The sequence below is a fragment of the Aspergillus bombycis genome (genome assembly GCF_001792695.1).
Source record: "Aspergillus bombycis strain NRRL26010 chromosome Unknown contig00016, whole genome shotgun sequence".
NCBI lineage: Eukaryota > Fungi > Ascomycota > Eurotiomycetes > Eurotiales > Aspergillaceae > Aspergillus > Aspergillus bombycis.
The window spans coordinates 357,493-374,054 of record NW_019170018.1 but is presented as its reverse complement, the minus strand read 5'-3'; the positions used below and the strand labels follow the sequence as shown (position 1 = coordinate 374,054).

Genomic DNA, 16,562 nt, shown 5'->3' with positions numbered 1-16,562 from the left:
GCGATCGGCAACCGCAAGTTGAGAATACCACACATAGGCCACGCCAGCTGAAAGGCAATGGTGTCAGTATATAACATTGCAGTGAAATATTTATTCAAAAATGAAATCACATAATTCCTTCACAGGTATCTAGAATGTTCCATGCAGAAGATATCATATCCCGTGCCACTTCCATTCTCTGGTCAGAATGAATAGGCGGGAGTTCAAGGATAGATACCCAAGAACAGAATCTTAACAAAGGAGACGCAACTCCGCGACAAGCAGTCAGTTATCTAATACATAGGCACCTCCAACATACTCAACAGTATACGCGGTGGAGCCCGGTGGCCTGGTTCTGACTCTGCTGGTAGTGCTCGATATACACAAAGCAGGAGCCACTCCTGGCAGATGCGTCATCTTCACCGACAACCAAGCGGTAGACCCGAAGAATATACCTCCCGAAGGAAAAGGATCATGGACGCTGCTGACCACAACAAGAACAATTATCCAAAGTTACGGGTGGAAAGGCGGCCGTTTCAGGTACCAAAGCCTGTCATTTCTGTTGTCGACTTCACAACTCCCTATATTCTAGTTGTAGATATATACAAGTTTATCCCATCATCATGGATCTTATGTATATAGCGCCGATACGCTTCGTTATTAACCAATGCAGACTGTGCAAGCAACCACCTTCCCACTTTAGTCATATGGGTAGATACTTACTCAGTTCCCTTATATTCTACGTGCACGCTTTTTGGAGGCATACCAGAATCGTTGAGCTCTCTTGCTACATATATTCATTTACAGTTGAGGAGTATGGTAATATTTTCAAGTAGCACTCTGGTAAGTAGTAACAGCCTCTATTCATCTTAACTATACTTCTATAACTTCATTGTTTAGTTGTTTGATATAACAAACCTTTACCATCGTATATAGTTTGTTATGCCCTATGCTTTATAGTTTGAGCCTGTTTCTATAGTCTATATATTTGTGAGAATGGACATGTAATATTCACATATCTTACCTCTTTCTACGTTGTCTTGATTATCTTCCTACCCCTTTCCTGCTTGCCTTAGGACATACTAATAGTTTATATAGAACCAATACATGTACAATCTCATCTTCCATCACCCCTCATCACGACTAATCGATTACTCGATTAGTCGTCAATGACTGAGATAAAAATATAAATGAAACACAAGTGAATTCTGCATGTTGGCGTGCACTTCCAACCAAGGCTCTCGGCGCTGCCATAGTTGAGATCCCCACGCTTTTCACTCCTAACACAGATCATAATCATCTTTCTCATCACTTCATACTATCCTGCTGTTCTTCCAACTCCTTTCCTGATGGCTACCAGGCACCCAGTTGACCCCTTTACGGGACATAACTCTCCTGGCCCACATCATGGTCCATATCGAGGTCGTGAAGACACCATAATGCAGCCTTCCCAGACACCGGAGCCGGGTCCTTCTGGGACGCCTAATCAACAGGGGCAGTTCCCGAGTCTAAAAGGCCTATACGCCCATCTTCCTTCTATGGGAGAAGCTGCACGTGGATATTATCCCTATGACCCTGCACAAACCCCAACTCCAACCCCTCGGAACCCTCATCCTTTTAGCCAGCTACGAGCTGTACATAGTCCTCTCCCTGCTCCTGTGCCCCAGCATCCGTTCCATTATGGGCCCCCAGGGCTTCTCTCTCCTGCATTCTACCCCGCTGAAGGCACCATGGCTCCTCAGCCTATGAGAGCCAGAGCCCAGGGGCAAGAAGGAAACTTTGAGCACATCCCAGACCTAAACAAACCGTTTAGTACAGTTGCTATGAGGGAGGAGATGCCTATTGGCAGTTCTGTGCATACTCGTCAGGCACCACGCTGGGGTGTTATCAAGATATCAAACGTAAGTGAGCTTAGCTTCCTATGAAGGATGCTACTGATAAACGTAAAGATTCCTTATTCAGTTACCAAAAATGAGATCGCGCAATTTGTTGGACGCCCAGCACGCCTTATCAAAGGATGCCCAATCCATATTATCATGGAGCGCTCGACTGCGAAAACAATGGACTGTTTCGTTGAAACTGAAACTCAGGAAGCAGCCCAGAGAACAGTTGACAGAATCAACAGCATCTATGAGACTGGCCGAGCACCCCGCCTTGGTCTTCGCCGTGTGGATGTGGAGTACAGTAACCAAGATGCGCTCTTGAAAGACCTCTTCCCGAGGGCCAAATGCATCTCCTGGGAAGATGGTATGCCTATCGAACTTCCAAACACTGATCCGTACTCCACGGGCTTTTCGGGTTTTATTACTAGTGAAGAGATTGTAGGAGCGATTCGTCATGCTGAAATCCCTCACCGTGTAAGTGAACTACTCGCGCACATCTTCTGAAAAGGACTAACATGTTGAGCACCCTCTAGTCGCCTTTTAGTGTTAAGTGCCCCCAGCGCACCTATGAGTCGACAATCAGTACACTTTACAAGGTATTATGTCACCACCCACAAACAAATGGAGAATGCGTATCTCACCTTGCATATAGTATCCATGGTATGCCCCAATGTTGTACACGGTCGATGATCGCAATCAACTGTTTGACCTGACGAATCGGCACTTGATATCTCTTGCATCCCGCATTGACAGAACTCAAACCATGGGCCTGGACCAAAATCTGCTGCGAGATCTTCTCTATGCTGGATTTAATTGTCCGGCCTTCAATGAACGTCAGAAATATACTCTGTGTGTGAATTCTAACCTTGCACCAGAGATCGCTAGGATTCCAGATATCAGCAAGTGGTTTCCGTTCGACACTTTAGTGCAGCTGCCCGATTTCAACAAGGATACAATCTTGGTAAGCATCTTGTCTATTTTCATTGGAGCCCACTCCAGACTATTTAACTTTCTTCTTTTTTCTTGACAACTGATACTTACCCGTTATTCTTCCAGTATTATGCAAACTTGATATCCAGGGGAACGATCCCCGATCATGGAATCCCACACCTGACGAACACTTTCCCGCAGGATAGGAATGATCTTCGCTCTCCGTACGGTCGTGTGTGGTTCGAGTGGCCCGCAGATATCACTAAAAAGGTGCCCTGGGAAAATGCTGTCCGGATCGAGATGCAAATACTAGGCAATCTTGTCCTCACTGGATGGGTGACAAAGGACAACGAAGCCAAAGCTAGACTTGCAGCTGCGGGACCCTCGTCTTCAACCAGATATGACACTCGACGCACCCACAGTGGTTCAGTTGCTAGCCCTGAAGAAGGTCTAGGTCTCCAAACATCCTCCAGGCTTGAGATCTTCGCCACTCCATCGCGCCGTGTGACCAAGGCTGGTCCATCTCATCGTTCAGAGCGGGAAGAGGCGGATGAAACCCCTCGTCCATTCAATGACAGCGATCAAAGCCCTTGGACCCGGAGGTTTCTCATGTTTCCCCCTGGCACGGCAAGGGAAGGTTTTAATTTTGGCCATCGAAACACAAAGTCCTCTCCAGGTAATCTCACACCTTCAGGTGTTTAGTTTTCGGGCTACACGTTGAAATCTGGAACTTAAATATCGCTATCTGGTCCATCTGTCATTCTATGACAATATTCCAACTAATTCCTTGGTTTTCTTTACGAACAGTTCACTTAATTTTTTTGCGTTCAGCTCCTGCTCAGTCAGTTTGGTGTTGCATTGTCCTTTTCTCCAGATATACTGCATTCGATATCGTATCATCGATCATCTGAAGAGATAGTAACGTTTGCACTGATTAGCTCTGACATGAATAGAATATCTGGACAGTCTTGGGCCTGTGCAGGAAGCACATTTTTGTTATGCTTTGTCTCCTTTTTTTTTCACTACAGTTTTGCTTGTGCTTTTGTTCTCCCTTACATTGTTCCCCTGGGTTTTAATCAGTTCTTAGTCATCTCCATGACATGAGACCTAAAACCTATACCATATGAGGTTCGATGTCGACAGCTTTCTAGTCTCTTTCTTCTTTTTTCTAAGCTTTGGTGCGTTGCCATCTTCTCCATCGTTCGTCTAAAGCTTTATCGATTCATAATGTCCTTCGTGACCGGGAAATAATGCCAAGGAAATCCGATGTGGGTAACGCTATTAGTTGAATATAATGGTATTCTGTTTCTATGATTCCATCCGGTCACGGTTCCTTAGTAGTTTCCAACGTATCTTGAACTTTGTTGTCTTTCGCCTGGTCCTGGAGAAGTTTTTTTCTCATCAGCCCCTCAGCTCTCATCCTCTCTCGTCGTGTCTGGGCATCCTCCCATCCGGGAGGTTTGGTCTTCTTGCTCGTCTTTGGCCCTCGATTTGCAGAGTATAAATCCAGCAAATTCTCCCGGAATCTTGTTTTCCGTTCCGTATTGACTGCGAACCTTTCATTTGAGATTGCAACCAACATCTGCAGATACTCCTCTGTTACTAAGCTGCGGATGGCTGGTTCGTCGGTTGTTGTCGCATCGGCGTCGCTATCCTCACAGTACCCGATCACTGACTCCAGGGATAAACCTGCAGAGCGCACGGCGACGATCGGACTAGGACCTTCATCACCCTCCAAACAGCGCAAGCTCTGTAGCCCGCTTTCGCGGAAACCGGAGCTTGAAGCGGCAGATAATACGGGGTGAGCATGTTGCAGCGTGGCTGCCATAATGTGAAGAATCTGTGGAAAGCGTTCTCAGTACTCGCGTGCAGCAAATTGGTGTTTAAGCTACTCCATTTCCAAATCCCAGCACCAGACCGGGTGGCATAATGTAGCAAGAATAGAGGCTAAGCTTTGACCTTAAGGGGAACAAAAGGACGATACATATGTTCACAAGCATACAAAGAAACGCAAGCTTTGTTGTAAAAGTAGACAATGCCGGGGACAGATGCACTTCCGTCGAAGAAAACAAAGAACGTAGGATTGAACTAACGTACCAGAGGCTCGAAATGGAAGCGCACGAGACGCGGGGCTTTTCCTTGTTTGTTCAGCCCGGGGGGTTTACCATCTCCAGGAACCATTCCAAACAACTCATGCAACGACTTCGCTTGATGACCGCCTCTTTCAGGACTTTTGCTGCCAGAAAGTGCACCATAGCCTTGCAAAGGATCGTGAGAAACATACAGCCATTTTCCAGCACCTTTACCCCCCGAGGCTACAAACTGTCTCCCTTGCTCCTCCTGCGGCTTCGGCTGCTTCTTCCGTCCCTCTAGGAACACGCTGATACGCCCCGCGCAGCTACTAGTAGTAACCAGGCCTGGCTGAGTGTTAATATCATGAATGAGGTCCCGAATGCCCTCATCGACAGACCCCTTGGGCGAGAGGTCTGTGTACTCTGCATCGGGAACGGAGAGTTCTGCAAGAATTTTACGCTTGCGAGATTCAAAAACCTCAGGTATCGCGCTTGCTTCGACTTCACTCATGGCTAGCTTGATTTATATTAATTTATTTCCCCCCTCATGTGGAGTCGTTGTTGAGCAAGGGATAGAAACAGGTTGGTTATGGTGCGCTGCTGTTTGGAAAAAGAAAGAGGCTATCGGCTAATATCTTTGGGTGAAACAGGTGGGTCAAATGAATATTAGACAAAAACAAAAATTGATAGAACCAGAAGAGTACCACAAGATATACAGTACACCAAGTGAGTGCTTTGTTCTTAGCCCGACAAATCCTGAAATGGGTTCATTCCGAGAGTGACGACGTTTAACGATCGCACTAACTTTAGTAGTTGCGGGAGGCAAAGAATTGCCCGCTTTCCCACGCGAAAACCGCCCCAGAAGTTACCAACCTCCTGGTCGCATTCCCGGTCCCTTCTGAACCGTCTCAAAGTCTATCAGTCACTAACGACCCCGTAGTTCGGTCAAAAGGTTTACAAGCTGCCGCGGGAGCTTATCAAATACTATACCACCCAGATCTCTCCTATAAGTTATTTCGCTCCACTCTTGCATACCTAATTGTGCCTACAAGGAACAGCTTCCATTTACGTTTTCTTCACAACCGGAGAAAAACCCGAAAACCTTTCTCTTGCCATGCCTCGTCGATCGTCTCGGGCCGTTCCCGCGTCGGCGGCAGCACCAGCGCCAGTACCAAAAAGGCGCGCGTCTGACAGACTCCCCACTGCCTCCAAGACAGGACCAAAAAGACAAAAGCCCGACATCACCAGTACCACCACTGGAAGGCCCGTCAGGTCCACCGCAAAGAAGAGCAAATATTTCCAGGAAGAAAATTCAGATGATTCAGAAATTGATTCCGACAATGGCTCACTGTCGGAGGATTCCCCCTCCAAGTACGACGACTCCGCATCGGAGGATGCGGAATCAGATGCATTTCCCACAGCTGATGAGGCGACAAAAACCCCAAAAAGAAAACCCGGGAGACCACGAAAGAGCCCAGGGAGCAATAAGGGAGACACAGGAGGTACCGGAAAGAAATCGGATAGTATTCTAGAAGGTGATACGAACAAAGCATTGAAAGATAAGCAGTTGTGGAAGGAAGGTGTCAGAACCGGTCTTGGGCCTGGAAAAGAGGTCTTCATCAAGAAGCCCAAAGCAAGGGAGGCAGGTACTGTGCCCTACCAGGAGCATACCTTACATCCCAACACCTTCCTTTTTCTTGTGGACTTGGCAGAGAACAATGAGAGAGCTTGGCTCAAAGGTAACAATATACCACGAGGAAATCTGGGCTCTGAATCACAGCTGACTATGATCACCTTTGACAGCGCACGATGCGGACTACCGCGCCTCTAAAAAGGATTGGGAGAGCTTTGTTGCAAGTCTCACCGAGAAGATTTCAGAGATGGATAGCACGATTCCTGAGTTGCCTGTTAAGGATCTGGTGAGTGCTAGTAGTTGAATTGGCAGAAAGAGTTCAAAAGAGATGGCTGCATTAACAAGTATGTGCGTTGGTCCAGGTATTCCGTATACATAGGGACATTCGGTTCAGCAAGAACCCTACTCCTTATAAAGTACGTTGGAACTTTGAGCATCTTCACTTCTAGTGACCATCCCTTACTGGTACTGGATTGTAACGCCAGACTAACAGTCGGGTTTGAACAGACACACTTTTCAGCTGCCTGGTAGGCAAAAGAACCAATACTAAAAGAAAACACAGTCAATTAAACAGCTCCATAGGTCCCGTACAGGCAAAAAGGGCCCTTACGCTGCTTATTATGTCCACTGTCAACCTAAGTCCTGCTTTGTCGGTAAGTAACACCAGAAGAACATTTCAAATGTTTTCATTTATTCGAAAGGCTATGAGCCAATTGCCTCCAAATATGATGTTGCACGGTTTAGAGAGCATTTACCTCAACCTCTTCTGGGGGTCGCATTTATGTCATGATGAAGATGTGTCTCCATGTTCAGCACGTCTCATTGTGGGCCGAATGCTCTAAGCCTAGAACAATGGGACGTTGCACGACATCTTATATCCAACCGAATCATTGGCGGTGAAAGTATGTGCTAATGGCATGTCTCGGGTGATCTTAGGTTCAGGTCTCTGGCATCCAGAGGCGGACAAACTTGCGCTTATGCGAGAGGATATCGACAGGAATTCGCATCGCTTGAAGGCGGTCTTAGGAGAGGAAGGAATGCGCCGCGAACTTTTCAATGGGGTACCTGATGAAGAGAAGGCTGTCGAGGCTTTTGTCAACCAAAATCAAGAAAGCGCGCTCAAGACCAAACCCAAGGTAGGCAACTCATTGTTCCTCAAACATTGCTCCACAGCTCAAAGGGTCTTGTGACCTTGTTATTCTTATTCTACCACCTATGCGGTCTAATTGCATCAAATCGTTTCGTTGGTGAGATAGATGCGCCCATTCTTGAGGTTCGAAGGCGACTCGGTCGCGTCTCATCACTAAACATGGCGTTTGGTACTCGTTAGTTTTCATCTCAAATGACACAGGTCTCCATCAAAAGTCCTGTCTCTGAACATAAACAGAGCTAAACACGTCAGCCTGACACATGGGTTGATTGAGGTGCCCAGATGCAACTTCTGCGAAGCACTGGCGGTCGCCATGGACGTGGGATCTCCCTTATCGTCAACAAACTGCTAGTGTCTTCAGCATCATAAATTGAGGGAGAAAATCATCTCGGCAGGAAGATCTGGTTCTCAGTGACCATTCCCTAAAAGATTCGTTGCCTTATGGGCGTCAACAGCCTCCCGTGACAGCAAGTCTAGTGACCAGTGTTGCTGGGTGCAAGCGCAGCAAGCGCGGACGGGCGATCCCGACTGGTCTACCCGTCCGGGTCGCACCCTTTTCCCACACAAGCCCCTGGGGCCTTTCATGTTTGCCTTTGGGTTCAACGTCATTGCTATTCTTCGGCCTAGCACGGAAATTCCTCTGGCGTCCCACAGCGTGTTTTGGTCTCGAAAACTTTTCTACACCGTCTCATCTGTTTCCATGGTTCACCATCAGCTTTAACCCGGCGGGTCATCGATGCTGTCCAATTACAATGCTAACAAAATATTTTTCTTACCCAGGGCTACGGCTTGGACAATGAAAACATTCGACTGCTCCGCTTGCGCAGTTTCACCATCGGCAGGCCTCTAGCCGACGAAGAGCTTATGAGTCCCAACGCACAGGACAAAATTGCAGCTCTTATTGGTATCATGGAACCTTTCGTAAGCCAATCCATCCCAACGCCCTTGTCGTATAGCCGTCGTTTGGCTTTCCTTCTTTGCTTGCCCGCATCTGCATCCATTGGATCCTAGCACCGGTATCAAATACGGGCCTTTTCGCCCCGTTCCCCTCTTCGCCTCTCCAGCCACTTCAGCGGTGTAGCCTCGGACACAATGATACCCACCATGTAGCCGGTTGTGCTGGAGGTAGCAGGGGTCACCTGGAGAATCTTCTTATGTGATATTTTTGCTGACAGGAGATTTCAATATTTGATAGGTTACGTACCTCAACAGCGTCGTCATGCCCGATCCAGAGGATATGGATGCCAGTTCCGGGTCGGAAAGTACAGACTAAGTCGGGCATTCTCTTGGGATGAATGATAGCATGGTGTCTGTCACAATGTAGGTGTATCTTTGAAGACTGTGTGGGGTATTTTCTTAGTTGTTTCTCTATGCCTACCCCCCGCTTTTTTTTTTTTGGTCTTCTTCTTCTCTTCTCCCTAAAATGGCTTTTGCATGTAGTCGGTCGTGAGTTTACATGCTTTGAAAACTTTTGGCTTTCGGCCTTTGTCTGTAGCCGTTTTCTGATGGAGGCTGGAGGATGGGCCGTTAGCCTTTTGTTACCAGTCTTTGACTCGGGAGGCTCATGTCATTAATCCTGTCTGTGGGAAAGGGCAATCGCTCCTCTTTGGTTAGGTTTCCTGTAGATTTCATACAATACCTTTCACCAATCTGAGCTAAGGAGATGTACATATCTAGTCTCGGAGTTTTCTTTACCGCTACTTCTCGTCCCCCAATTATGGCGCCTTTCGTGTCAATTGCTCATCATCTCAACAGGGTCATGAATTGCTAGTCCTTCACGATACTGACGTGCATAATATAATGGCCTGCTGGCCTGCTGGCCGCGTGCCGCAGTCCGGCCCGTCGGACGTGCCGTTAGCCCCATGGCGCTGCCCATCCTGTGATATCCACTCCTGCACGCGTGCAAATTCGTCCATGGTCCTCATGCGTCCATGCGTCCCTCATCCCGTGGAACAGGCTTCATCTCTGCATCAATGCCCAAACCTCGTTCCACTCTGCGCTGGTAAAACAGAGTGGGTATCGTTTTCGTTACAAACCATTCTGTCATCTCGGAGCCAAGCCTATTTTTGTTCTGACCTGTGTCCCCTCGGCTGACAGTTTGCAATCATCTGGAGGAAATGACACGGAATTACCTAAGGAGGATGCATACTGTACAACTGTCCCCCGTCTGGCTAGAGTCCATGCAAGCCATGAACTTTGTGCGAGTCAATGATCAATGGTGATTTGACTCGGCAAGATCCTAGCGGAAGTTTCCGTTCAATAGATGCGCTCATCCACGGCCCCCGAATTTCCTTATTTGGGTTCAGGGACGATCATTGTCTTCTCTGTCAACTGGGAGGCCGGCATTTCCTTCCTTTTTTGCGGTCTTCTGGTAGATTGAGGAATCATACGAGCAAGGAATATTCTGTATCAGTCTTCTTTGTTGTATCACTATGTAGTCAAGTTATGTGTCATAAATGATTTGGAATTTTACTTGAGCTTGCTTGGTTTCATTCACGCTTTGCATCAAACATGCTTGTTCTTGTACCGTTAAGGATGGCCACTAGGATCGGACACAACCCCAGAGCCGACATATTGTCACGATAGCAAAATGGAGAGAGAATGCGTGACCCTGAAGACATGACTCTGCTGAATAGGCCTGGCCCTTGGAACCAATACTTGTATTTCGATGTATGTATGTATATATATTCAAACTCAGCTTGACATGTCTACCATACATTACCCTGATGATGTCGCCAAGAAGAAGAATCACATCTGATTTGACCGAGAGAACAGGTAGAGACCTACTACCCTATATCGTTACGAGTAGTTTCAATCAGACAGATATTCAACGGTGACGGGATCCACGGACTATAGTTAATCTTGCAAAAGATGTAGCCCTTCGGAGTCTACATTTGACGCTCCAGTAGTAGCCAGGATGATTAACAAAGTGCTAGCATGGCGCTACTAACTGCTAACTCGTAATCAGCCGAAGACAAGGTTCACACTTTTACCTAGGCCAACTCTCTGGCACCCAACAGCAATACTCCATCCCATACCAGCATCATATAAGTTTCGGCCGCAATACGGACGTGCGATTCAATAAATGTGACACATCCATGTTCTTTTGTCTCGAGATGCTGCACCAGAGGAAGCTGCTATTCGCCGAAGGCCAAGTCCGGAGACATCGCTCCAATCTATGTCTAGCACCAACTTGCATGCCGTTGACAGGAGAGCGGCCCCATTGGCATGTTGGAGCGCGTCCTATGGGCCAGATTTTCAGATAGCCCTATTCCATCGTCCACGATTTTCGTCGCTTGCGTAGTGGAAGCCCTGGCCCCGTTATTTAGAGTTGGCTAATTTCCAGGCTCAAAATTTCCGGATCGCCAGTCTTTGTGGGGAGAGCTGATCACTGAGCGACTTAATCGCACTGATTACTTAGCTAGGGTAAAGGCTTACACAGTGCCAGTGTTCCAGTTTTTATTTTATCTTGATTTGATTTTCTATATTTTTTTTCTCTCTCTCCTTTCCTTTGGTTTTCGCCACTTCATCTTGACGACTGGAAGGCGCAATAGTCAACTGATGATGAGGCATCCCTACAAAGTCAGGCATCCACCACCCTCCAAACCTAACCTTTTGTCGCGTGATAGAAAAGGTCAATGTACAACCGAATAACTCGTACAGCGTGTCACGCTCATATGTTGGGTCATCACATTATAGTGTCAATCCACAGCATTAGTTAGGGTCATGACTCGAACAAGACAACAGGAACGGCCACTGGAGATGTTGGAAGTCAAGGTACAGTACAACCGGCACGGCGGGAAACTACTAGTCCTACCGAAAGTGGAAATGTGACTAGGCGAACAAGTAAGCCCAACAGGACTATCGGACAATGTTTTGCTCCTCGTTTCGCCACGTCATTTGAGAAAGACAGCGCTTGCGCACACGCAGATACTACTATATACACACCCTAGTGCCCGAAGTGAGCACAGACAAACGTGGTTGGTGTTTCTCCTTTTTTTCCCCTTTCCCTTACGAACTAAGCCACCAAACTAAACCAGGGAGGTTAGTGCCCTGTTTATCCGCCACTAGCCTATCACCAAGTGTTTCCACGCGTGCCACGCCCGCCAAAAGCGACAGATAAAGTACAGATAGTCTGGGAGGCTCCTCGCCCTCATAGGCCAGTGCCCATCACGTGACTGAATTTGTATGCGGGCTGATCGATGATCAGTGACAGGCCGCATGATTCTTTTTCTTTTCTCCGCCAGCGCTATACTACTTGTTGTCAACCGTTTCCGCTTGGTCAGCAATTCGGACACCAGCGGGAACCTAGCCAAGGCTGTTCAACTACTCTCTGTACTTTGTTACTTCCTTTGATATACCCGTCCATACATATGCGAGAAGAGATGCACGTTGGCAAGGGCGCCTCACCCCCAGCCTCCGGATGGAAGATGGATTACGATCTCCTTCCCTGTGCTTAATTTCATCATCCTTGGAGCCACACGCGATCTTATCGCCAGCCAAGGCGAGTCGACGTTGGTCGCGGTGGAGCAGTCTTTCGGAGATACCGAGGGCAACACCAGACCTTGAAGTCCACAATTCTCTACGAGGTGGGTTCTAGTGTCAACGGAAACCCACGGACGGAAATGCAAGCAGCCGACAGGATCAGATGAGGAGAAAACGTGGCAAAAGAGAGGGATTAATAGACCATGAAGAGAGAAGCGCAAAGAAGAGGACGTACTCTGAAGTGGTTTCACGTTGTGTAACTTACCGTCACCGTAATACAATATTTACGTAGACCAGTTCGGTTTTTCCCGTACGGTACCGAAAGATTCCTTTTAGGGTATCTCAACCAGGATGGAAACCATTATGATTTCATTCTCCCTCTCGATACTATGACAAAGTGAGGCTGACAGTGAGCGTTGACTGTGTGGAGCAGGACGCATGGGAGTACCATTCTGCATGCAGCACCTTCTTAAGTTGCACTGTTGTCAACTTGGGTACTGTTACCTTGGGGTTACACTCGATTCTCTCTAGCAGTCAGAATTTACACTGGAGAATTGCCATCCGTGGCGTCACCAGTGTCAGAGGTACGGAATTCCAAGTTCATGTTGCTGGATTCACTTCAGCAGAGATTGCTGGGTCAAATCTGATTGAACAAAGAGGAGAAAGGCGGGGAAAGGGAAGAGAAAAAGGAAAAGAGAAAAAAATTTCTAGGGCGGAAAAGAAACGTTGGTAAAGTGGAGGAGTTGCTAAAACGTTATGAGGCTCCAGTCTTAGACGATCGGGCCTCTTAGCTCATGGTCAGATAACAGAAAACCGTCAGACTTTTCCTTCGACATGACTAGATTATGCAATGCGTACGAAAGGTGACATTATTGTCGTCACCAGCGATGATATTACGACTTTGATAGCATGCCACACTACGCTTTATGCATGAGATCGGCGGGAGTCGGGGCGGGCCGTCGTGGTGCCCAGGAGACAACTAGCGACTGAGGAGTGGTGGTTGCCCAACGCCCTGACACCAGCCCTGAAGCACCTGCATCCAGATCACACCTCATCCTGGCTGATTTCCGTTTGCGACCGCCGACTTCCGACATTGGTGCTATTCTTATCTGGTCGCGTACAGGAGGTATGGGAATGGCTATTTCTTCTTTCTCTTAAATTATTTTTTCCTTTTTCCTCTTTCTAATTTGGGAGTCATACATATCATGATTCCATCCTTCGGCCGACAACTTTGTATCATTCATGTATTGTGAATTTCCATGTCACGAAACAGGAAATATTGTCTCCACCTTCCATCTACTAATCATACATCACCATCACCAAATCATAAAAATAAAAAATAAAAAAAAAGATGATAGAAGAGGCTGATAGAAATAAAAAAAATTCCAACGCAAGAGGGAAGGTGAAAGCGACTACTCTGTATATTACAGTTGATCTGGTTAAAACAGCATGAGTCACACGATCGATGTCATGCTTCTTGATGTCCAAGATGAGCGAATATCTTACCTACATCTGCCGTAATAACAACCACCGCTTTGTGCTGTTGAGGAAGGATTGAGTGGGGTTAAAGAAGGTTTGGCAGCCTCTTGCAAATGTGATTAGCTTGCAGAAATTAGACTTGTTTCTCCTCGGTGCGTGTCGGATCATGGCTGTGAGTGCTGTACAGCAAATCAGAATGGCGTGCGGGTTGTTCTTAACTTCCGCCAGGCTTTATCCATGAGGACTAATCATTAGTTCCCATGTCCTTCCCATGTGCCAGTGGATTCTCGTTAAAAGTCTTTCCTCCAAACAGAAGAGGAACCAGGGCATCATATTACGCACTTGGCAAGGATGCCAGCCAGGTTCGCAACCAGCTGATTGGCAGCCATGTCAGCAGACCCCGCAAACGAATCCTGGTTCTTGGACACCGTCAATTCCTTCCGACACGCGTTGACAGGCCGTTTCTCGCTCGAGACGACCTGGCCAAGTTGCGCTAATGCACCTTCCCTTGAAGTGCCACCGATCGGGCTATGATAATGCTTTTCTGGCGCGGTCCCAGGGCTGTAGCACCGGGAAACTTAGGGCTCTCCACCGGGTCCCCCTCACAACCCCTCTTTGTTTTTTAATTCCAGAAGGAGTATGCTGGATACTGTTATTCTCATGACTATAAGTTCGTGTCGGTAGAGAGCCAATTACGGCTTAATAATGACCTCAATTCGCCGAGTGACTTGTACCCGTGGCTGCATCTTGTTTTTAAAACAGTTTGAACATGGCTTGACTAAGTCCGTTATTACAAGTCCCGAATTTTGCGTGTATTAATACACATCCAGTCGAAAACGTGGATTTCCCGAATGAAACTCCCGACGCGGTAATGCAGGACAGTTAGTTACCTTGAAAGATCCATGATATCCAAACCTTACTACATCTGAAGTCTTTCATTTTCTTCAGCTGAACCATTTTCTGAATTAGGTAAACCACTCACTAGCTGGGCCCGAGACTTCGAACAGACCTCTGCTGACTTGGGGGCTGAGAACCAGCGCTCACCGCCTAATACTCTTTGCGCGGAAACTCCACATCTAAAAAGTTTTCCAGACAGTTTTCTCACCACAAACCCCACTTCAAACGGAGTACAAAATTCCTTCATCGCCACTTTAACTCGAATTATGCGTACATCTATTATTGGGTTTCCACAGCTCCCAGCCTTTGTACCTACCGTTCTTACCCAGATCCATGGGACAATTAAATTTGTGGGTGGGTCGAACGAATAACATACCATGACCGAGTCTCCAAGACCATGGCCCACTGCATGGAGACCGAGCATCGTCCGAATAACAATACCATGGATACGCCGCCGCAGGGTTCCATAGTTAGTCGGTACCAGCCATACTTGTGCGACTACGGTTCGGAGCGCTCCTTTCCATGCTGGGGCCAACCAGAGATGAGGGAGCGGCTCACGGGGGATGTCTGTGGGCCAATAAAAGGGCCGTCGCTTAACTTTACATTTACATCCGAGTCAACTAATTCCAACCAATGGAGAGCCGATTGCGGGGTCAATCGGTCAACGTGTTCACATTATGCCTTATTAATTCCTCGACTACAAAAGCGCTTCATAGAGATTTATAATATTGCGTGCTGCTGTCCCCTCACATCTTCCCAAGGGTTGGCCTGAGGTATGGAATCTAAGTAAGGACCTTGGATCCTTTCCGTGCTCGGAGCAGTTACCCACGAATCCAAATCAACGTTCTCCGGGTCTTTGGACGGGATATGACGACATGCCTGCATGCACCACTACATACTACGTCCGTCTGATCTACTAGTAGTATCCCTCAGAACTGTTTGATTATGTCGGTCGGTGATGATCGGCTCAGTTGGTATTTTTCATCGTGCTTCTTAGTGACAAGTTCGGTATAACAGCCCCTTTCTATAGCGAATAGGTTCTAACTTGAGACAGATTTGTTATATAGATAGATATCAAATAGCTCGAATTATATGGAACTACTGATCGTTTGTAACCTTCAAAGGCCCTCCAAGACCTACTCTCTGGCCCCTTTGTTGGACAGGGCCTCATGACCGAAAAAAAGAACCTCTCATAAGTCTTCTTTGCTCCCTCTTGAACTGAAGCAAGGCATAGCTGCATATGTGAATAAGTATCTTGCAATAGAATGCGTATCCCTTTCCACAAATATTTGGAATTTGTGTACTTTGGAGACCGAGACAAGTGAACCCTACCAAAAGATCACGCGATGGGGGCAAAAAAAAAAGAAAGAAAGAAAAGGGGGAGGGAACCCAAATGGATGGGACATTCCTCCTATGCATTGCAGAACCGTTTTCGGTGCTATGATGACAAGATCGCGGGTTGGTACCATGGCCCGCGGCCCTTGTGGACGGGCTGGGCCGTTCGCGAGTGATCCCCGAGTTCCCGGATGCAAGGGAGTCAAAGTACTGTGCAGGGCGCAATGGTTAAAGCCACTGAAACTCGTGCCAGCGGCTTTGCATAGTGAGTTAACTGATCTAGGTCCCGCTTCTTCAGCAGCGAGATAAGCGGCATGCGGGTTGCCGGGCAAGGATACAAGGGGTTGGCCGGTAATGAGAACTGGGGTAAGCACCTACCGTGCAGGAATACTCGCCAATCAGCCACCCAGATGTTTGCTTGGTGACATCCCTACCCTGGTTGATTCATGGAGGAACCCTGTATGATTTTGGAACCCGACCACAGCAGGAGAGCCGCTGCATGTCCGCGGGCACTACTGCGAGGCGCATACCAGAGCCGATTAGCCGTAAGTGTAGACCAACTGAGATGGCAAGATACAAGTACTCTATCAAGTTATAAGAGATCAGGTGGTTGAGATATAAAGCAAGGGTTATCTCTGTCATCGCATAATTAGACCTAGTAATTCTACATATGGTATTTTTAAGATCTGAGCTCCAGGTACCTGCTGTGCCCACACGTA

The 16,562-nt window shown here is 47.4% G+C and overlaps 3 protein-coding genes across 3 annotated transcripts; 2 read left to right on the top strand and 1 right to left on the bottom strand.

The window, feature by feature from the left end:
- Positions 1–1,328: 1,328 nt before the first annotated feature.
- On the top strand, positions 1,329–3,494 carry ABOM_003478 (uncharacterized protein; the record flags this gene model as incomplete). The annotated part of the gene is made up of 5 exons (XM_022530608.1): positions 1,329–1,880; positions 1,929–2,336; positions 2,396–2,458; positions 2,515–2,823; positions 2,919–3,494. The coding sequence occupies 5 exons, from the start codon at positions 1,329–1,331 to the stop codon at positions 3,492–3,494; spliced, it is 1,908 nt and encodes a 635-aa protein (XP_022392042.1).
- Positions 3,495–4,116: 622 nt separating this feature from the next.
- Positions 4,117–5,375, bottom strand: ABOM_003477 (tRNA wybutosine-synthesizing 3 family protein; the record flags this gene model as incomplete). The annotated part of the gene is made up of 2 exons (XM_022530607.1): positions 4,117–4,632; positions 4,890–5,375. The coding sequence occupies 2 exons, from the start codon at positions 5,373–5,375 to the stop codon at positions 4,117–4,119; spliced, it is 1,002 nt and encodes a 333-aa protein (XP_022392043.1).
- A 603-nt stretch (positions 5,376–5,978) lies between these two features.
- On the top strand, positions 5,979–8,920 carry ABOM_003476 (DUF2461 domain-containing protein; the record flags this gene model as incomplete). The annotated part of the gene is made up of 10 exons (XM_022530606.1): positions 5,979–6,603; positions 6,668–6,783; positions 6,860–6,913; positions 7,005–7,024; positions 7,080–7,150; positions 7,434–7,633; positions 8,153–8,302; positions 8,428–8,568; positions 8,758–8,781; positions 8,843–8,920. The coding sequence occupies 10 exons, from the start codon at positions 5,979–5,981 to the stop codon at positions 8,918–8,920; spliced, it is 1,479 nt and encodes a 492-aa protein (XP_022392044.1).
- Positions 8,921–16,562: the final 7,642 nt, after the last annotated feature.